General features: G+C 45.4%; 1 protein-coding gene across 1 annotated transcript in view; it reads left to right on the top strand.

Annotated features, from left to right (window-relative positions):
- Positions 1 to 3,666, top strand: part of LMAN2 (lectin, mannose binding 2) — a 20,272-nt gene extending 16,606 nt beyond the window's left edge. The window contains exons 7-8 of the mRNA XM_041749767.1: positions 1,182 to 1,301; positions 3,007 to 3,666. Of these exons, the coding sequence (XP_041605701.1) occupies positions 1,182 to 1,301; positions 3,007 to 3,167 (281 nt within the window). The 3' untranslated portion in view covers positions 3,168 to 3,666. The remainder of the gene's footprint in view (positions 1 to 1,181; positions 1,302 to 3,006) is intronic.
- The last annotated feature ends 18,688 nt before the right edge of the window (positions 3,667 to 22,354 follow it).

Raw genomic sequence — 22,354 nt, 5'->3', positions numbered from 1 at the left:
TTATACACCTGACATCATGGGGAGCCTGATGGGTGAAGGGATTTCCCCATGTTCACAGACCTAGGAAGTGCAGAGCCCTGATGGGAACTGCAGTCTGACTTCAGAGTCAGGACTTGTCCCTGGGCCTCTGGGGCTGTGCTCACAGGGCTGTCAGGTCCCACATGGCTCTGCCTGACCCAGCTGCCAGGTCCTTGCTCCTTAGGCTCTCTCTTTTCCAGTCTCCAGAATTCTTAACATGAGGCTTTTCCTCAGGTTCCAGTCGATTAGCTGAGTCGATACTAGAATCAAGGGACCAGGACTCTCGTCTTGGCTCTGAACTTCCCCATCTCAAAATAGGGTGATCACTTACTGTCAAGCAGAGGTTTCCTTCTGCCCATACTGGTTAGATCTGAAACTTTCTCAGGTCTCCTTGGGGACACTCACTGCCCATGTATTGGGACCTGGCCCTCAGCTGGTTGCTGAGTCGTTCTTCTGCATTCTCTTCTTGGGTGTCTGATAGGAGTGCCTGGCAGCTGCCTGCCTGCCCCTTGGGAGGATCAGGCTTCTCAACCAGCCATAGAATAATATGCAGGTCCTTTTCTGTACATGCTATCTGTTGGGTATTGTTTTCTGTTTTGTATGTACTCTTTTATTTTCTTGGCATGATAACCAGGCAAGGTAGAGATTATCATCTAGATTTATAAACAAGGAAACTGACTCAGGATTTAGACCCAAGTGATTTTGAGTATAAAACTCATGCTTATTTCTGTCCATTCTGTCTCCTCCCAGGTTTTCTTTTCTTTTTTTTTTTAATGTTTATTTATTCATGAAAAAGGGAGGGAGGCAGGGACATAGGCAGAGGATGCAGGCTCCTTGCAGGGAGCCTGATGCGGGACTTGATCCAGGACCCCGGGATCATGACCTGAGTCAAAGGCAGATGCTCAACCACTGAGCCCCATCCTCCTGTGTTTCTTATTGTTGAGTTCTAGAGAGAGATTCCAGGCCCTGGAATACTGCCTGCTGGGGGTGGTTGGAGGTTGCTGGGAAGAAAACAGGCCCCTCAGTAGTAAGGAATAGGGCTCTGCCTGGGGTCCTGGCCACTTTCCCTGACTGGAGCAACAGTCATGCTCTGGGGAGGGGCGTGGGCCATGTGCCATAAGGCGGGCTCCGTGCCTCTTAAAAGCTAACTCTTGGTCCTGCAGACAATCATGACATCATTTCCATGAAGCTGTTCCAGCTGATGGTAGAACACACGCCTGACGAAGAGAACATTGACTGGACCAAGATTGAGCCCAGTGTCAATTTCCTCAAGTCACCCAAAGGTACATGCTTGAGGCCCATCCTGCCCTGGGTCTGGCATTGGGTGGGGCTTGGCTGAGTGCCTGTGGTCCATTTGCTTTTGCTTAGTCCAGTTGTGGGTGTGGCCTGGGGGCGGGGGGGGGGGGGGGTCTTGGCTCAGCAATCAGTGCTAATGAGTAGGTATGTGAACACCTGGTATCTGCTTCTGCCAATGCTTGGTAGTGGGTTAATGGCCAGGAAAGCCAGAGGGGCCAATTTGTTGGTGTAGGTGGTATGAATGGCCTGGGCAGTAGGTCCCACCATAAGCCAGAGTAACTGATCCTCCAGTTTCCCTCAGCTAGAAAGAAGTAAAGGCAAGATTTGACCTTGAGGTGTTTTTTTGTTTTTTTGTTTGTTTGTTTGTTTTTTGCAAAACCCCAAGCCTGGGATTCTTCCCATGATGCTAATTAGCCCCCAGTCTGTTTTCACAAAACAAGGGCTCTGGCTGAAGTGAAACTCCTGTGTGTGTGGACATCCACCCCAAGAGCCCTGATGTCATTCCTGTGGGCCGGAGGGGGTCAGTGAGGAGCCTCTCAGCCTAGCCCAAGGTCACCATGTGGACTGAGCTGGAGTGGAACCCAGCATTTTACATGACATCTCACTTTTTTAAGATTCAAACTGCTTGTAAACATTTCAGGGGCTAAACAGACTCTGCTGTACACTATGTTTTTTGCAACCTTTGATTGAAAGGTTTCTGGCTGCTGAGTGCTTTTGGAAATCTGCTACAGAGCAACCCCATGAGTTTGGCCAGGCAGGGATTAATTCATTTGCAGAGTCTTTGATCCTTTTATTCCTTTAGCAGATGGTTCCACAGCTTCCACTCTCTGCTCAGCCCTGGGCTAGGTGCTGTCCTGGGGCTTAGTCTAGTGACTGAGGCAGAGCCAGGGGGCAGAGGAGGGGAGAGGCTGGTGTTGAGACCAGGTCAGCAGGCCTGCCCTGGTCAGGTTGTGTGGGAAAGGAGGATGGAAGTTGGCTCTTGGCTGGCATTCTAGGCCTGGCTGGGAGGAGGCCCGAGCCACCCTCACAGTGAGGAGTGGAGGGTTGTGGCTGAGGAGGTAGGCCAAGTGGCAGGAACAGGGCATAAGGACCTGAGTCCTGACCCCAGTCCATTCCCCATAGACTGATGAACTTGAATCCTTTGATTGGGATTCTAGGAGATACCTCATGTATCAGGGCCTCATTCCTGGCAGTTGTTGATGGTGTTAACAGGCAAAGAAGTGATGTGTCTGGAGCATAAGGACCCGGGGTAGAGACCTGGGTAACCCCCTAGAAGCCATGGAATGCATCCAGGTGTGAAGGCAGTCTTTGGCCAGAGCTGCGTTTCTCCAGAGGGAGACCTTGGACCATTGCATGGGACTGGGGTGGGGTTTGTGAATGCAGATGTTAGGCCTGCCTGTGCAGACTCAGGGTGCAGACTCAGGCTCTCCTGGGGAGGCCAGGAATCCAGTTTTCACCAGCTTCTTCTAGCAGAGGGCTCCTGGGACTTTGATCCTGGGAAGCTCAATCCTAGTGGGATCATCCCTCTGTCCTTTCCCCTGCCCCTCACTGGTACAGCAGGAAACAGCTTCCACCAGTAGGGCTGGCTGTGGCCTGTTACTCTGCTCCATCCTATTGGACTCTCCTGTCTCCTGGGAGACTTGCCTGACACCTCTGTTTTGCCGCCTCAGCTTCCTTTCTCTTCTCCCCCAGACAATGTGGATGACCCGACTGGAAACTTCCGAAGTGGGCCCCTGACGGGGTGGCGGGTGTTCCTGCTGCTGCTGTGTGCACTCTTGGGCATCATCGTGTGCGCTGTGGTGGGGGCCGTAGTGTTTCAGAAGCGGCAGGAGCGGAACAAGCGTTTCTACTGAGTGGCTGGTGCTCTGTTCCAGGGAAGGGCCTAGTTTTGGGCCCCGGCACTAATGTGAACTTTTTTTTACTGGGATTGTAAAAGAAAAATAAGATGACCTTATTTCTTAACCGTTTCAAAGAAACAAAAGTATTTTCGTACATTTTGCTTTTTGCCCAGCAGGGACAGGCTGCAGGGCTAGGGAATAGGGTTTGGCATCCCCACAGCTGCGGACAGAGGTCCTTGCCTGTTCCCAGCATCTTGGGAGCAGGGAGGAAACTGTGTTTGGAGCTGGGCCCTGGCAGTCAGCTCTTGAACACTACCACATTGGGGTAAGTGCCTGAGGATGTGAGCAGTGATTTTGTTCTGTGCAGCGTGTGTTGGTAGAAGAGGAGGCTGACTGGGGAACCTTGGCCTTGTTACCCTCTGAGGTTCCCAAGGCCGACCCTCAAGTGTGGCTGGAGGAGCAATTTGGTAGGGCTCAGAATGTGACCGTAGGCTAAATAAAATGAAATAACCAACCTCAGCTGTGTGACTGTCCTAAGGGGTTTGCTTTTCCTTTTCTTCAAGTAACCTTCAGGTGGCCAGTGCTTTACAGCTCTCAGCCTCTGCCCCTCGGCCCTGCCACACAGCCCCAGGAGGCAAGTGCCGTGCTCTTGTTCCTAGGTGGGGAAGCACAGCTCTAGGAGTTGACCCTGAAACTTGCTTGGTGGCACATAGCAGGCGGACTCACTGGGATGGGGCCCTGGGCCATCTCCCATGTGCTCTGAGCCTCTGGGTGGAAGACTCCAGCTAGGGGCGATGTGGGGTGCCACATGGAGGGTGTGACCTAAGCCCAAGTGAACTCTAGGGAACTCTGGCTAAGGGGGCTTCAGGAAGAGCTGGATGGGATTGTGGGTGCAGGAGGATAGGCTGGGGTCAGTCAGTATCCTTTTGGGATGCCTCAAAGGGAGAAAGATGGCATGGAGGTGAAAGAAAGCCAGCAGCTGAAGAGAAAGCACCATCATCTAGCAGCTTTCATGGGTCTGTCCATCCTGGCCATGGCCTGCCTCTGCTCTCCAGACTGCTCTTAGATGTCCCTCACCCTCCCATGGAACAGTGTGTCCTCATCCATTCCAGAACCATCTTCAGCATTTTCCCACTCAAAATAACATTTAAGTCTCCATCTTAAAAAGCAAGAGCAACCCCGTCTTCCTGTCATAACGAGACTTTCTGTAAGTCACATTCTTGATTAGATTCTCATAAAAAATGGATAGAAGTGATGAGGTGAAGAGCGAGATATTACTTTCCTGTCAGTCTTTCACTCTCCTGGGCTCCTCATTGATCCACTTTTCACTCTCTTGTCCTTCTCGATATGTCCTCTGCATATGTAATACTTGTCTTTCGCAGGTTAGATGTCAAAGGATTGTTTACAAGATCACAGTGACAGAAGTCTGAGCTGTGTTTTCTTCTCATGGGGCTGGGAGCTGTAAGAATAACATGATCTTTATTGAAATATTTTACTGAGCATTTTCTCTCAAGACGGTTTCTTTACTTGGAAATTAGCTAACTTTGAGTGCTTACTATGTACCAGGCATGGTTCTGAGCAGGTGACATGTGTTAACTCATTTTTCTCCACAACACTTAAACCACTTGGACTCTGGAAATCCACTAGGTTGAGTGGCACCTGTCTCACTGACCATCTCCCTCCTTAGGGAGAGCACTGTGTCCTCACTACACAAAAAGCTGAGGCCCGGGTCTGGAACTCTGGCTGCTACAACCACCGTCGTCAGCACCACACTCGCCATACTTGGCTTTTAATTTTGGCCCTGTCTTGGCCCTCCCTGAATTACTGAATTATCAGGCAGATTGGCATCCTGTACTGTATGGCTCTTGCCCTTGGCTGCATATTGGAGTCACCTGGATAATGAAAGTCAGTCCTCTGTATTCTCTAGTTTGGGTTTAAGAAGTCAGTAGGGTGTGGGCAAAGGGAGTATATTGGTGGGGTGGGGGGTGGCGGGTGGCGGCAGGGCAATCGCAGTTTTAAAACAACCACACTGGGTGGTTAGAATGAGTTTAGAGGCTTGGGAACCAGCCAGTGTTAGACCAGTGATTTGAAGGCCAATATTGAAGCGGTTGTGGTCTGTTCTTAGCTGTCAGTGTCTCCTTGGCATCTCTTTCAAAGTTCATACCTGGAGGTGCTTCCCTAGAAGGTTAAATGTGTGCTCTCACATACGCTTTTTCATACATGTGGGATCATGCTGTAATCCACTTTTTTGCTGTGTGCATTTAAAAATGAAGTTATTTCAGGGACGCCTGGGTGGCTCAGCGGTTAAGCATCTGCCTTCAGCCCAGAGCGTGATCCTGGAGTCCTAGGATTGAGTCCCACATCGGACTTCCTGCATGGAGCCTGCTTCTCCCTCTGCCTAGGTCTCTGGTCTCTCTCTCTGTGTCTCTCATGAATAAATAAAAATCTTTTTTAAAAAATGAAGTTATTTCATCATACAAAAGTTAAATATAAATGTATCTTCCTGTGCCTGCTATGCAAAATGAGAAATAAAATCTTGCTGACACACTTGTATCCCTCTTTGTCCCCTGCCCTAAATATGTGCCCCTCCTTTCGGAGGTGATTGCTATGGATTTTGATTTTTTAAATGTGTGGTTTTTTTTTAAATGTTACCATGGAGGTATGTATCCATAAGTATATGGTATTATTTTGCATTTTAAAAATTACCAATGGTACACAGATGTATTTCTCAGATCTTAAAATTGCGCATTGTTTGTGAATCTTTGCATTACACGTGGCTGAGATATGGCATGAGTGGACTCCAGTCTCTCCCTTTGGCCACTGCTGGATGTTTGGATGGATTCTAGGTTTTTGGTCTTAGAATGCTGCTCTAACCGTTCTTGAGCGCATCTCCCTCCAAGCACAAGTGTGCGGGAACTGCCAGATTGTAATTTACCTACATTCCAGTTTTACTAGATGTCTGATTGCTCTCCAAAATGGGTTGTATCCATTCTTCTCCCACCATGGTGACTGAGGTTCCTTTGGCCCATTTCTTAGCACTCGATATTTGTCAGTGTATACTTTTTGACAGTCTGATAGGTGTAAACATTTTGGTTTTTTTAAGATTTTATTTATTCATGAGAGACACACACAGGCACAGACATAGGCAGAGGGAGAAGCAGGCTTGTCACAAGGAGCCCAATGTGGGACTCAGTCCCAGGACTCCAGTATCATGCCCTGAGCCAAAAGGCAGACACTCAACCACTGAGCCTCTCAGGCGTCCCGATAGGTGTAAAAGTTTTATTTTTTTTAAATTTTTTTATTTATTTATGATAGTCACACACAGAGAGAGAGAGAGAGAGAGAGGCAGAGACATAGGCAGAGGGAGAAGCAGGCTCCATGCACAGGGAGCCCAACGTGGGATTCGATCCCGGGTGTCCAGGATCGCTCCCTGGGCCAAAGGCAGGCGCCAAACCGCTGCGCCACCCAGGGATCCCCGGTGTAAAAGTTTTAATTTGCCTTTCTCTACTAATTAGGTCAAGGATTTCTGTATCCTCAAACATCTGTTTGTATTTCCTCCATGATGGTTTAATTTTTTGCCTCTCCCTTTTTTCTTGTGGATATATGTGTGTTTTCATGTGATCCTTAGGTTGTGTGTTTTGCAGATACTCAGTATGCTTATCTTTTTGCTTTTCTAATGATGTCATGTGACATACAGTCTACATTTTAATGTCATTTACTAATCTTTTCCAAAGATTTTTTTCCCCCAGTTTTGCTGTTCAAATTTAGTGTGTAATCTCTGTGGAATTAACTTTTGTGTAGGGTGTAATAAAGGATCTGGTTTTCCCACTATGCCTAGCCAGTTGTCCCAACATATTTACCGGCATTCATCCTTCCAAATGAGCCCAGCATCACTGAATCAAGTACTCTGGATATTGCTCCCCGTCTTCCTCCTCTTCCATTGCTGGAAGGCTAAATGCTCAGCTACATCTTCCAGCTTCTTAGGTAGGGTGGTTCTTTGAGAGTTGTGCCTGCTGAGATGCTGGAGACAATCAGTTGAGGTTCTCAGTGAAAAGCGTCAGATAGCAGCTGGTGTGGCTGTTTGCCCACCCTCTTCCTGCTGGAATGTGGAGGTGATCCCCAAAGATGCAGAGGCCCCCTGTGACCACCAGGGCAGAAGTGAACACCAGAGCAAATGGAGTATGGGTCCTTAGGGCATCACTGAGGTACTGCCACAGCCCTGGACTCCTGACCACTGGGCTTTTATGTAAAAAAATAAATAAATTTGTATTTGCTCAAACTGCTGTGAGTCATGTTTTCTGTTATTTGAGGCTAAGAACAGCCCTGCCTCTTGCCGGTGAATATATCAAGGTTTCTAATATGTAGGGGGTCTTCTCTGGACTGCAGGTAATATTGACATGCCCACTCTGTGCCACACACTGTTTTATTTATTTTTTATTTTATTTTTTAAAAGATTTTATTGATTTATTCATGAGAGATACAGAGAGAGAGAGGCAGGCTCCATGCAGGGAGCCCGACGCGAGACTCGATCCCAGATCTCCAGGACCACACCCCGGGCCAAAGGTGGCACTAAACCACTGGGCCACTGGGGCTGCCTCACACACTGTTTTAAATATTGGGATACAATAGAGAGTAAAAGGAATTTCTGGTCCCGTGTGGAACTTAGTCTGGTAGAGATAGCAGGTGAAATGAATATTTGTAGTATAAAACAAATTTAAAGTGTCTAGTAAGTATAATCTATGCAATGTTAGTACTTGTATTTGTTTCTCAGAGCTGCCATACTAAGTCCTATGGACTGGTGGTTTTAGACAACAGAAATTTATTGTCTCACAGATTCTCTGCAGTCCTTGGCTTTCCTTGGTTTGTAGACATCTCTCACCCCAATCTCTGACTCCATCAGTGCATGGCTTTCTTCATATCATCTCCCTTCTAACTCCAAATTTCCCTTTTGTATAAGGACATCAATAACATTGGATTAGCCACCCACACGACCACACCTTACCTTGATGAGATCTACATAGAGCCTATTTCCATATAAAGTTGTATTCAGAAGTCCTGGGGATTAGGACTCCAAGTACCTTTTTTGGGGAACACAACCAGTAATGTTTAAGGGGAACAAAATTAAGGAAAGTGGATTCAAAGAGTTAGATGAAGATGGACATAGACCTGCATTTGGCTTCGGGAAACAGTGAAAATTCACTGAGCTTAAGATTTGTGCATTTTTTCCATATATAATATTTCAATAAATGTTAACTTTACCTATCAGAAGCTTTTGCTGAGTTTTTAACTGAAATATTGATGTACAATGTTACATTGATTTCAGGTGTACCACATAGTGATTTGACAACTCCATGAGGCCATGCTCTCAAGTATAGTTGCCATCACTGTACAGCGCTATTACAATACCATCGACTATATTTCTTATGCTGTACTCTTCATCCCTGTGACTTGTACCATAACTGAAGGACTCTTTCTCCCACTCCCCTTCATGCATTTTGCCCATCCCCCTACCTCCCTGCACCTCTGGCAACCATCAGTTCTCTATATTTATGGGTCTGCTTTGTTTTGTTTCGTTTTGTTTTGTTTTTAGATTTCACATAAGCGAAATAATATGTTATCTATCTTTTTCTGCCTGACTTAATTCCCTTAGCATAATACCCTCTAGGTCCGTCCGTGTTGTTGCAGATGCAAGATCTCGTTCTTTTTTATGGCTGAGTGATACTCCATTGCGTGTACGTATACTACATCTTTACCCATTCGTCTGTGTATGGGACATGGCTTGCTTCTGTACCTTCACTGTTGTATGTGACAATGAATATAGGAGAGCATATATTTGCTTTGAATTAGTGTTTTTATTTTCTTTGGGTAAATGCCCAATATTGGAATTACTGGATCATATTGTATTTCTATATTTAATTTTTTAGGGACCCTTCATATTTTTTCTACCGTGGCTGACCAGTTTGCGTTCCTAGTGGTGCACGAGGATTCCTTTTTCTCCACATCCTCACATACATATATTCTTGTCTTTTTGATTCTAGCCGTTCTGACAGATGTGAGGTGATACCCCTTATAGTTTTGACTTGCATTTCCCTGTTGATTAGTGATGTTGCGCATTTTTGTCTCTTGGCCATCTGTAATGTCTTCTTTGGAAAAATGTATATTTAGGTCCTCTGCTCACTTTTTAATCGAATTATTTGTGGTTTTGGTGTTCTATAGCTTTGTATGTTTTGGATATTAGCCGCTAATTGGACATATGATTTGCAAATATCTTCTCCCATTCAGTAGATTGCCTTTTTATTTGTTGATTTTTTTTTCCCCACTGTGCAAAAGATTTTTATTTTGGTGTAGTCCTAACAGTTTATTTTGCCTTTTTTTTTTTTTTTTTTTTTTGAGAGAGAGAGAGAGAGAGAAAGTCGGGATATAGGGGAACGGACAGAGGGAGAAGGAGAGAGAGAATCTTAAGCAGGCTCCATGCCCAGTATGAGCTTGACCCAGGGCTTGATCTCACAACCCTTGAGATCATGACCTGAGCTGAAATCAAGAGTTGAATGCTTAACCAACCAAACCACTCAGGCACCCCTTTGCTTTTGTTTTCAAAAAGGCAGGGCATTGTTATAAGAAAATCATGAACAGGGACGCCTGGGTGGCTCAGCAGTTGAGCGTCTGCCTTCAGCCCAGGGTGTGATCCCGTGGTCCCAGGATCAAATCCCACATTGGGCTCCCTGCATGGAGCCTGCTTCTCCCTCTGCCTATGTCTCTGCCTCTCTCTCTGTGTGTGAATAAGTAAATAAAATCTTTAAAAAATCTCTTAATCAATATTTGGCATTTCTTGATTTTAGTCAGTAATATCAGCAATGACTATGTGCACTAAAATAATCTTGTCCATGGTTTTATCATGCTTTATTTTGATTTCCAATTTTCCATCCTGAACTAAAGGCTAATTAATTCAACAAATCTTTGTTAGTAAACTAGTATATACTAGGCAGGAGGCAAGGGATGCAGAGGTACAGTTCCCGTCTTCGCTGAATGCAAAGTCTGGCTGAAAAGACAGATTTATGATTCAGGATCCAGTCTGGACATCATGCCACACTAGATATTTCAGACAGGGTGCTTAATATAGGGAGCTGACTATGGGGTGTGGAATGGCTGAAAGAGCAAAAAGGGGCTCTGGGATATACTAGAAATTGAGTGTGGGAAACATATACCTGCCAGAGGGACAAAAAGGAAGAGGTGATGTTACCAGAACCCTGGAGCTTGGAGGGTCCTGTGGTTTTTGCTGAGACCTGTGAGAAGGTAGAACCCTGATGATTATTTGAACTTGCAAGAGAGGCACAGCTCCAGTCGGGAGGGAGCCTGGGAAAGCCAGTGCTTTCTCTGTTGGCAGGGTAAGCCCTATGCTACTGGAACTGCCTGGCTCATGTTGCTGCTACTAGCCTTGGAAAAAAGGAAGTCCCTTCTTCCTGCTTCCCCTTCCATCTAGTACCTCCCAGTGGCACAACTCAGCTTGAGGACGGCTGGGTGAGGAGCCTGGGACCAGTGCCACACAAAAACATAGAAAGGAAGGCTTGAGGCTTAGAGATCATGGGTGAATAGCCTGCAGGCAACAGGCTGCTGAGCATGAGGCCATCTGGAGGGCAGCATGCTACGATCCCTGGACTGGCCACCACTTGTATTCACAAGTGGCATTTACAAGGAGAGAAACCGACTTCTGAGCATGCATTCATTGTGTTGGGTTTTCTTATATAGCTGAACCTAATCCCAGCTCATGCAAATGGGGATTGGCAACCAGAGGGAGAATCTCTTATGTAGAAGGAGGGAAGGAGGGCAGCTCGGCGGTTTAGCACTGCCTTCAGCCCAGGGCCTGATCCTGGAGACCCGGGATTGAGTCCCATGTCGGACTCCCCACATGGAGCCTGCTTCTCCTTCTGCCTGTGTCTCTGCCCCTCTCTCTCTGTGTCTCTCATGAATAAATAAATAAAATCTTTTAAAAAATATGAATTATTAAAAAAAAAAGGAGGGAAGGACTTGAAATGGTTAAGTTGGTAAATTTGGAAGACTTCACAGGTCAGTGAGTATTTAGGAGGGAAGTGAGATCTTGTGGAGGGGGGAATGTTAGGGAAGTGGGCAAGCCTGGACTGAGGTGAAGTCATGTGATGGAGATGACCTAGATGCAGTAAACTGGGAGATTTGGGTCTCATGCCTGTGCAGTGGCACAGGCTCAGCTGATCTACTCTTTGGGCACCACTGCTTGGCTGACAGCTCCAGATACCTGGAATCCTGAGCCATGATTCACTCTAGATCCAATGAGAGCAATCTTTTTTTTTTTTTTTTTTTTTTTAAGATTTCATTTATTCATGAGAGAGAGAGAGAGAGAGAGGCAGAGGGAGAAGCAGGCTCCATGTAGGGAGCCTGACGTGGGACTCAATCCCGGGTCTCCAGGATTAGCCCTGGGCCAAAGGCAGCACTAAACCGCTGAGCCACCCAGGCTGCCCCTCATCTGATTCTTATTGCTCTTGAGATTATTTTTCTTTCTGGAAGTTTTTGGGAATATAGTTGACCCTGAAGAACTCAAGCTAGGGGCACTGACTACCCCCTCCCCAGTCAAAAGTCCTAGTATAACTTGACTCCCCTAAAACTAATAGTCTACTGTTGAATGGAAGCCTTATCCATTTAACATGAATGGTTAATTAACACATATTTTGTATGTTAAATGTATTATATACTGTATTATAATAAAGTAAGCTAGAGGAAAAAGGTTATTAAAATCATTAGGAAAAGAAAATACATTTACAATACTATACTGTATTTATTGAAAAAAAAAAAAAAATCCAGGGCGCCTTAGGTGACTCAGTTGAGCATTTGACTCTTGATCTCAGTTCAAGTCTTGATCTCAGCATTGTGAATTCAAGCCCCTCATTGGGCTCCATGCTGAATGTAGAGCCTACTTAAAGAAAAAAATCTATGTATAAGCACAGTTCAAACCCATGTCATTCAACAATTAACTGTAGTTATCTTTGGTGATCTGAAACATCATCAAGATGTGTCCAGATTTGAATCTTTTTTTTTCTCCTTAGCTCTTGGGGTCCTCTTTTAATTTGAAACTCATGTCTTTCTTCAGCTCTGGGAAATTTTCTTCTATTATTATTTATTATTTACTCTTCCTGATGACCTGTGATGATTTTACAACGCTGCCTGCCCAAATTCTTTCATGCTTCTTCCATCAAGAGGTAGGGTGATATTCTTATTCCCTGTTTTTGAGTGTGAGTGGGTCTGTCATTGCTTCCATTAGTGGAATGTGACAAAAGTCACATGCTGTGACCTCCAGGGCCTGATCCTAGAGATCAAGTAGCTTCGCCTGTTTAGCAGGGACACTGGCCCTTGGAGCTCCCAGCCATTATGTAAGAAACCCTACCTATTCCCACTGCCTGAAGCCCCCTGCTAGGGAGCCCTGTGCAGGTGCTCCAGCTGCCCATTCTTAGCCTTTGGGGCTTAGGTGCCAGATGTACAAGGAAGAAGGCATCTGAGCTCTTCTGTCAGCTCAAGTCATCCCAGCAGAAGCCCAGATGTCATGGAGTGGAGAAGGATTTACCACATTTCCATGCTCTTTTCAAATCCCCAATCCATAGAACGCATGAATGTAAAAATGATTGTTGTTGTACACCACTAGGCTTTGGGGTAGGTAGCCTTTTATGTAGCAATAGATGACTGGACCACATACACACAACCCCACCCCCCTAGTGATCTCTTTATCTCTTTCTAATCTTTTATTGGAGGTAGAGGAGGGGAAAGGGTATTGAAGTGGTTTTTTTTTTTTTTTTTTAAGATTATTTGAGAGAGGGCATGAGTTGGGGGTGGGGGGGCAGAGGGAGAAGGAGAAGCAGACTCTGCTGAGCAGGGAGTCCTACACAGGGCTCAGTCCCAGGACCCCAGGATCATGATCTGAGCTGAAGGCAGACTCAACCAACTAGTCACCCAGGTGTCCCACTGAAGTGGTCTTGGCCTTGGTCAACCTGTGGTCTTGTGTTTTTGGTCATCTGATTGTTGGAAAATAGGCATCTCCCACTGCAGATGTGAGCCTTTATTTTTTTAAAAGGTTTTATTTATTTATTCATGAGAGACACACGCAGAGAGAGAGAGAGAGGCAGAGACCTAGGCAGAGAGAGAAACAGGCTGTTCAGGGAGCCCCACACGGGACTCGATCCCGGGACCCCAGGATCACGCCCTGGGTGGAAGGCAGAGAACCACCCAGGTGTCCCAGATGTGAGCCTTTAGCCAGTACTTCATGTTGACTCTGCAGTCCACATTTAGGACATTTGGACTAAGGGTATTCATGCTCTCCTCTTTGGGGATGTGGTACCTACCCACTTCTTCCCACTGTGGCAGGTAGAAAAGGGCTATCCCTACACATGCGAGGCCACAGGTTTGTGTTATCAGGATAAGTGACTACTGACTACTTTATCTACTTTAATATACAACAGACATGCTGTGCACCGAATAACCAGAGGAGTTCTTCAGAGTGTTGGGTTGCAAAGCCCAGGTCTTTGAAAAACATGAGCATTCTCCTTTCTAGTCTCCAGAAGGTGAGATGCAAACATCCAAATGATTGCTGTAATTGGACCTCGGTTCTCAGGATGAAGTCTTTGAGTCACCAGAATGGAGGTGGTGGAGCATGGAAATCCGCATTTTTGAGAGGAGTCCTCTGCACACTGGCTGTTAGGGCATGCTGGATTAGATGCCAGCCTGTGTGGTGGCTTATGCAGAATCACCACAAAATATTTGGAAAGCTATAATAATAAAACAATCCAGTAAAAATATTATTTTATTGGGACGCCTGGGTGGCTCAGCGGTTGAACTTCTGCCTTTGGCTCAGGGCATGATCTTGGGGACCTGGGATGAAGTCCTGCGTCAGGCTCCCAGGGAGCCTGCTTCTCCCTCTGCCTGTGTCTCTTTCTCTCTGAGTCTCTCATGAATAAATAAATAAAATCTTTATTTTATAAATATTTATAAATATTTTAAATATTTTATAAGATTTTTAAAAAATATTATTTTTTTCTGTTTTAGAATGAAACTGGGAAAATTTCAGTATTCATTACCTTGGACCAAAATCCATTTCATAATGGCATGCTGTCTTCTCCAGATAGTGGGCGAACATGACATTGAAACCCTAGAGCCCCAGTCTCCACTCAAGGGTAGAAACAGGCACTACAACCCCTAGAGAGTAGCGCCTTCCTTACTGATACTCAGAATCTTTACTAAGAAAATTCCCAAACTGAGAACAGAATCCAGTTTGGATTTTAATCTCCTATTCTCTATCTCAGAGACCCACTATTTAGTTAGCATCCTCTCAATTTCCCAGAGCATGGCCGCCCTTGAAGAAAGCTTCATCCAAAGGGAAACTTGCCAGTTTTGCTTTGGGATGTACTGGATGCCCCAAAGTTATGAGTTGGAGCTAAATTTTATTATTTTTTAAATTTTTTAAAAAAGATCTATTTATTTATTCGTGAGAGACCCAAAGAGCGGGGGTGGGGAGAGGCAGAGACACAGGCAGAGGGAGAAGCAGGCTTCATGCAGGGAGCCCGACGTGGGACTCCATCCCTGGTCTTCAGGATCATGCCCCAAGTGGAAGGCGGCGCTAAACCTCTGAGCCACCCGGGCTGCCCTGGAGCTAAATTTTAGACCAGCCCTAGCTTTTTCCCTCTGTACCCTTGAGTTATCTGATCTGGATTTTGATAAGGAGCCTCCCCCTTAGATATGCTTATAGTAATTGAAACCTAGAATGCAAAAATATATGTTTCTAGGGTGTGGTCTAATGCCTTAAAATTTTTTTATTTATTTTAATAATTGGCCATACAATGTGGGGTTTGAACTTACAACCCTAAGATCAAGAGTCACATGCTCCCCAGACTGAGCCAGCCAAGTGCCAGGTGTGGTCTATATATATTTTTTTTTTTTTGAGATTTTATTTATTTGACAGAGAAGCAGGGGGAGTGGCAGGCCAGAGGGATAGGGAGAAGCAGGCTCCCAGTTGAGCAGAGAGCCCTTAGGGCTCTGTCCCAGGACCCTGGGATCATGACCTGAGCCCAAGGCAGACACTTAACCAACTGAGCCACCCAGGTGCCCCAGATGTGGTCTCTATTGTTAACGCCATGACCTGAATTGCTTCAGTTTCTGTTTATCCCTGCACATCATTTGAGAACAAATTTAATATCACCCAAAGAATACTCGGCAATGCAAGTTCCCTTAAATAAGCCAATTCACGATTTAAGTGAGAGGATGTCATCCACCCACAGACAGGAGAGAATCATGCCCTGGGGATGTTTATGACTGAAAAAGGGTGAGAATCTCTCAAAGTAGAAACTTAATTATGACCTTAGTTTTTCATTGAGTAAAGAAAAGACCTTGCTAAAAACATAATTGTGTGGGTTTATCAAATAAAGTACTTCCAGTCCTGCGGACCTGGTGCCCCTGGGCCTAGCCCCCCATGCAGTTACTCTGCTGCAATCCTGCTCATCCAATGTCTGCAGGGTACCTGAGGAGACAGTTAGCTTCTTGAAGCCGGTCTGGTTCTCCTGTGAGCCCTCCCAGGTGTGCAAGGCAGAAATCCTGCCTGCCTTTCTGTTTCTGCTGTTTCTCCCACTTCTGACCAACTTCTACTCTATCCCTTTTCACCTCCATCCCACCTGAGGGAGACCATCCCTCAGGTCTAGGTGTAATTCTCCCAGAGTTTTCCAGTGTCATGTCCTCCACTCTTCTGGAATGTTGAAGACCTGACTTCCTCTGATTTGCCCCTGGATCAGCTCACCCACCATTTATAGGGCAAATTACATGCTCAGTTGCCCAGACCACAGAGATGAAAACATATCTTATTTTAGTTCTTATTTCCTTGAGTGATGTGTAATGGAGTCACTTCCCATTTATTCTCCCAGGCATTGTGCTTAATCTCCAAATAGTTTCATCTTGTAGATGTGGGCGTTCAGGGTTTTTTTGGTTGTTGTTTTTTGGTGGTTTCGTTTATATTTTTGTTTTCTGCCTAAGCTTTTCTGTCAATATGTACCTGACTTCTAGGAATTGTGGGGTCTGAACCTTCAGTCATTATTAAGGAAAAATATCTGCTGGAAGATGTCCTACTAAGATGATGATTCTTTGAAAATATGACATAATTGACCTGCCTTGTGTATAAAACTACCCAGAATAGTGGTCAAATGTTAAACTGCCTGAACCACATTACCGTCCTTTAAAAAAAATTTTTTTTGGTAAAATATACATAAATTGTATGCATAATACACAAAATTGACCATTTTGACCATTTTTAAGTATAAGGTCAGTGACATTAAGGACATTTATAATGTGCCACCATCACCACCATCCATGTCCAGAACTTTTTCATCTTCCCGAACTGAAACTCTGCTTATTAAACACTAACTCCCATTGCCTCCTCCCCATACCCTCTGGTAACTTCTGTTCCACTCTTGTGTCTGAATTTGCCTATTCTAGATACCTTACCTCAAATATTAGTGTAGTCATGTAACATTTGTCCTTTTGTGTCTGGCTTATTTCACTGAGTCATATTTTTAGGGTTAGGGCTTGGTTTCAGTGTCCTCAAGGTTATCATGTATCGATATAGGATGGCCAAGGGATATTTCATTGCATGAATATACCACATTGTATTCATCTGGTGATGGATACTTCCATTGCTTGTACCTTTTGGCTATACCCAGGAGTAGAATTGCTGAGTCATGTGGGAGTTCTGTGTTTAACTTTTTGAGGAATTGCCAAACAAGTAGCTTTACTTCCCATGACACTAATTCTACGTAGGCTCACAGTCCCTGCTCCTTCCTACCAGGGTGTTGCTAGATGAGCTGATTGTGACTGCCAGTACCCAACTGTGTGTCGCTCAGGGCTGTTCAGCACTCTCTGAACACCTGTCGAAAAGGTGTCTGCACAGTGCTCCAGTGAGCCCGCCTGTGGCTCGTTTGATGGCCCATGAAGTCCAAGCCTATGGATGGTGAAGAGGTCACTTCCTGGCAAGTCAGGCATGTGGGCAAACTTGAGGATCTCAAGGAAGATGATGCCCATCTAGTTAAAGCTTCTGTCTGTGAAACCTAGTAGTAGCCAGCGTGATAGCCCTTAGGTCCTGAATGCAAACTGAGGACCTTAAACATACCTTTGGCAGGATAGAGGTTGTAAAGAATGTGACCGTTGGGGCTTTACCAAACCCCAGCCTCAGTGCCAAGGTTGACTTTGTCAGCCATCCAAGGAAGTCTTTCCATGTTAAAGAATAAATCTTCTTTCTCTTCTGTAGAGAAAGCATGCCAAATAGCACTGCACATCAGAGTAATTATACAAATTCAGAAACACAGAAAAACTTTCATATCACTGGTAGAATTCTTGATTCCCTGACATTTTCCTGGGATGAGCAGGTTGGCTTCTTCAAGGAATAGTGTTGGTCGAGTTTGTATAGGCATACCTTGTTTTATTGTGCTTCACTTTATTGTGCTTTGCAGATACTGTAATTTTTAGAAATTGAAGATTTATGGCTACCCTTGTGTTGAGCAAGTCTATTGGGGTGATTTTTCCAGCAGTGTTTGCTCATTTTCTATCTGTGTGTCACATTTGGTAATTCTCACAATATTTCTAGTTTTTTCATTATCATCGTATTTGTTATGGTGATTTGTGATCAGGATTGTCACTATTGTAATTGTTGTGGGGCACCAAGAACTATACCCACTTAAGATTATGAACTTTGTTTTTTTAAAGATTTTATTTATTTATTCATGAGAGACACAGAGAGAGGGGGGGGCAAAGACACAGGCAGAAGGAGAAGCAGGCTCCATGCAGGGAGCCCAACGTGGGACTCGATCCCAGGTCCCCAGGATCACGCCCTGGGCTGAAGGCGGCGGTAACCCGCTGAGCCACCTGGGCTGCCCAAGATGATGAACTTAATTGATATGTGTTTTGTGTGTTGAGTGCTCAACTGACTGGCCGTTGCCCTGTCTTTCCCCCTCTCCTAGGGCCTCCCTATTCCCAGAGACACAACAATATTGAGATTAGGCCAATTAATAATTCTACAGTGGTCTCTAAGTGTTTAAGTTAAAGGAAGAGTTTTATATTTCTCACTTTAAATCAAAAGCTAGAAATGCTTATTAAGCTGAGCAAAGAAGTGTGCTGAAAGCTAGGCCTCATGTGTTGAACAGTCAGCCAAGTGGTAAATGCAAAGGGAAAGTTCTTGAAGGAAATTGAAAGTGTTCCTCCAGTAAACACACAGATGATGAAGGGAAACAGCCTTATTACTGATATGAAGAAAGTTTGAGTGGTCTGCACAGAAGATCAAACCAGCCACCACATTCCCTTAATTGGCCAAAGCCTAAAGGAGAGCTAGGCACTCACTCTCTTCAACTCTCTGCAGGCAGAGAAGGGTGAGGAAGTTGCAGAAAATAAGTTCAGAGCTGGCAGAGGTAGTTCTTGGGCTTAAGGAAGGAAGCTGTCCCCAGAACATAAAAATGCAAGGTGAAGTAGCAGGTGTTGATGTAGAAGCTGCAAGTTCTCCAGTAGCTAAGATAATTCATGAGGGTGGTTATAGTAAACAACAGAATTTCAGTGTGGGCCAGACAGACTTATACTGAACAGCGATGCTGTCTGGGGCTTTCATAGCTAGAGGAGCAGTCCGTGTCTGGCCTCAAAGTTGCAGGGGACAGGCTGACTCTCTCATTAGGGGGGATAGTTCGGCTGGTGACTTTCAGCATGAGTCCGTGCTCATGTACCGTTACCCAAATCCTAAGGGTCTTTAAGAAGTCTGCTAAATCTACTCGGCCTGTATGTGTAACAGAAGGCATGGTGATCCCGCCTTGCGCCAGTATTGACTGGACGTGCTGAATGGGAAGCCCTGAGATTACAGGGGCCCATTCCGGGTTTTTGCTGGAGGACACAGTCCCATATGCAGCCTACGAGCGCCACCTAGTGGCAATTGCTGGGATTTGCGACAGTAAATTCCCATTTGAGAGATATTACTGAACTCTGCGATTTTCCCTATGATAAAAGGGCATAAAATAACCTTGAAAACTGAACCCACAATGCCTTGGGTGATATTGGGGGAAATTCTTTAATGAGGAGGGTAATGCCCAGAAGTATTTCATCATAAAACGGAAATGGTTTATACCGGAACAGGTTACCGGGAGAATGAGAGGAAGTACTCCTGAGTAGGAGCCTCTTTTCCCTAAAGACGGCTCTGGAACCACCTGAGTAGCTCTTGGATCCTATGGCCACTGAGCCCTCAGGCAACGCCCCATGAAAAGCTCTCCATCGACCAGCAGAGTTGTTGGTTTACGGAGGGGAGTTCCATAGTAAATGGACAGTTTTCTGTATGGAAGTCCACTACTCTGATGAAGGTCAAAACAAATCAATTCAGTGGGCTGAATTGTATGCTATTTTTCCAGCAATGATGGAAGAACTGGACAATGGTACAAGCCCCTAGGTTTGGGTTTTTCTGACAGGCAGTGGCCACATGTATCTGGCAAATCAGACTGACGCCTGTAAACCTGGAGGGCAAGGGGTACAAACGGGCCCTGACAGGAACAGACAGTACTCCGGGCTGAGGATAGCCAGTTCCATGGTAGGTAAAAATGCTCAGGGCACAATAAAGGACTGGAACTGAAGATACTAGAACTGTATGGATTGTCAGATCACATATCTTCAGACCAAGGAACACATTTTATAGCACATAATGTTCAACAGTGGACAGAGGGATATAATTTTCAAAGGAATGGTTTGATGGAGAATTGGAACAGGCAGTTGAAACATTTTTTTAAAGTCTAAAATGGGGGAATAAAGGCATGAAGGCCTGGCTTACATGTTTGTGAGTGTGTGCTCACTCACCGTGAGGCCCAGAGCAGGTACTCTCTAGACAGATTCCTCTACTTTTTCAGGGGGAAGGTAGATTTGGAGAAGAGATGATGGGAAGAATGCTGATATTCACTACACTTTTTTTTTCCCCCACATCACCTCAACTTCCTCTGTCCTACCTGTTGTAATGGTCCCAGGACCAGGTGCCAGAAGCAGGGGTGATCCCTAAGTAAGAAACTGTACCTTTCAGCCTTTATGTCAGGATTCCTAAGGGTCTGATGGGGTAGGTTGTGCCTTTGTCCCACGTGGCACAGTTGGGGCTACGACTAAATGTAGCTATATTGCAAGGCAGTCTGACAGCTCCCCTTAGTTCTGCGCCCAGGGAATCCTCCCCTGTCCCTGCCCCGTCCCAGTGGAAGAGGCCTGAGGGGAGCATATGCTAAACAGTATTTCTCTTGGCAACCTGGACTGGCACAGTGGCCAAACCTAACACCCCTTCCAAAAGTAGAAAAGTTAGGGTGTAACAGGAGAGGAGGGATGGGAGCTAAGGGTAAAGAAATGAATGAGTGGCCTATGCAATGAGAGCATGATAGTGTGGCTTTGGTGCCTGAAAGGGCGGAGACTCATGTTGCTGTGAGACCACTCTTGCTTTTGGAACCTAAAAAAAAACTGAATGGGAGTCTGCAAACCTGAATGGCATCACTCTGGGGGACATTTCAGTCACACTGTGTGATGATGGACTGGACAAATTGTTAATGACTGAATGGAACTCTACTAATGTGCCAGAGCCTTTCAGGACACATATCCTAGCACACTGCGTGATAGGGTGTAGCAGTGGCCCTGTTACAATACTGATATTCATAGTCATGGTCAAATGTATTGGGAAATCGAGTTAAAGCTCCCCCCTCCCCTCCGCCCCGCACTCAGGGAGTGCCTGGGTGACTCAGATTAAGTGTGAAACTCTTGGTTTAAACTCAGGTCATGGGATCCCTGGGTGGCGCAGCGGTTTGGCGCCGGCCTTTGGCCCAGGGCGCGATCCTGGAGACCCTGGATCGAATCCCACATCAGGTTCCCGGTGCATGGAGCCTGCCTTCTCCCTCTGCCTGTGTCTCTGCCTCTCTCTCTCTCTGTGACTATCATAAATAAATAAAAATTAAAAAAAAAAATAAACTCAGGTCATGATCTCAGGCTCCTGAGATCGAGCCCTGTGTTGGGCTCCATGCTTGGTGCAGAGTCTGCTTGTCCCTCTCTCTCTGCTCCTCCTCCTGCTCTCTTTCTCTCATTCATAAATAACAAAAATCTTAAAAAAAAAAAAAAAAAAACAACCAGGAAGTAACACAGATGGAGAAAGCTTGAGAAAGCATTGGGTTTACCTCACCATCAGCTAATTTCCTTTTTTTTTTTTTTTTTTTTTTATAAATTAATTAATTTGAGAGAGAGCACAAGTGAGCACACACATGGTGGGGAAGCCCGGCACAGGGAGAGGAAGAGAAACAATCTCTAGCAGGCTCCCTGCTGAGCAAGGAGTCCCAGCGTGGGACTCATCCCACAACCTTGAGATCATGACCTGAGCCGAAATCAAGAGTCTAACGCTTAATTGACTCAGCCATCCAGGTGCCCCAATGTCAGCTAATTTCTAAGCTGAATAGCTCTGCTCCACTTTATCATAAGATACAAAGGGGGAAATGAAAAATTAGGGAAAAGATATGAATATGTACTAGCTTTATAAGCTTTATATTAGTTGTTTCTTTAAATCTTTCCCTACTTCCACATTGGCCCCTCCAGATGTTAGGGAATATGATTATTTTGCTGTAAGAGTCTTGGCCAAAGGTGGTGGTGGTGGCATTTAACTTCGCTGCAAAAGAAGTCTCTGTCTTCTGCCCTCAGCTCTTGGAAGATGAGCTTTGTTTGCCCAGAGCCCTTGGGCTAGCCAGCAAATAATGTGATTTTAAGGTGGGGCTTTAGGTCCCATGGTATCAGTCCAGTGGAGACTTGACATCAACCACATGAGTGCTCAATCATGCCCATGTAATAGAGCCCCCAAAACGGAGTACTAAGTCTTGGAAAAGCCTCCCTAGTACACAGTACTCTGTGCATTGTCACACATTGATACTGGGAAAGTCACACGACCTAAATGGATGGGGAGAGAGAGTGACAGGCCTGCATCTCCTAGTTCCCAGACTCATGAGCTCCTTTCCTTGGCCAATCTTAATCTGTATCCTTTCCCTGTAATAAACTATAATACTGCACACTGTGTATGCAGGGAGTATTGTAGCTGTGAGTAGGTTTTCTAAGTCCTAGCAAATCATAACCAGCAGTTGTTTTAGGAATTCCCTTGCGGTTGGTATAAGAGGTGACTGTGT

This window comes from Vulpes lagopus, chromosome 3, assembly GCF_018345385.1.
Source record: "Vulpes lagopus strain Blue_001 chromosome 3, ASM1834538v1, whole genome shotgun sequence".
In the NCBI taxonomy this organism is placed as follows: domain Eukaryota; kingdom Metazoa; phylum Chordata; class Mammalia; order Carnivora; family Canidae; genus Vulpes; species Vulpes lagopus.
Note: the sequence above shows the minus strand (reverse complement) of the source record. Positions and strands in the feature narration are given on the sequence as shown.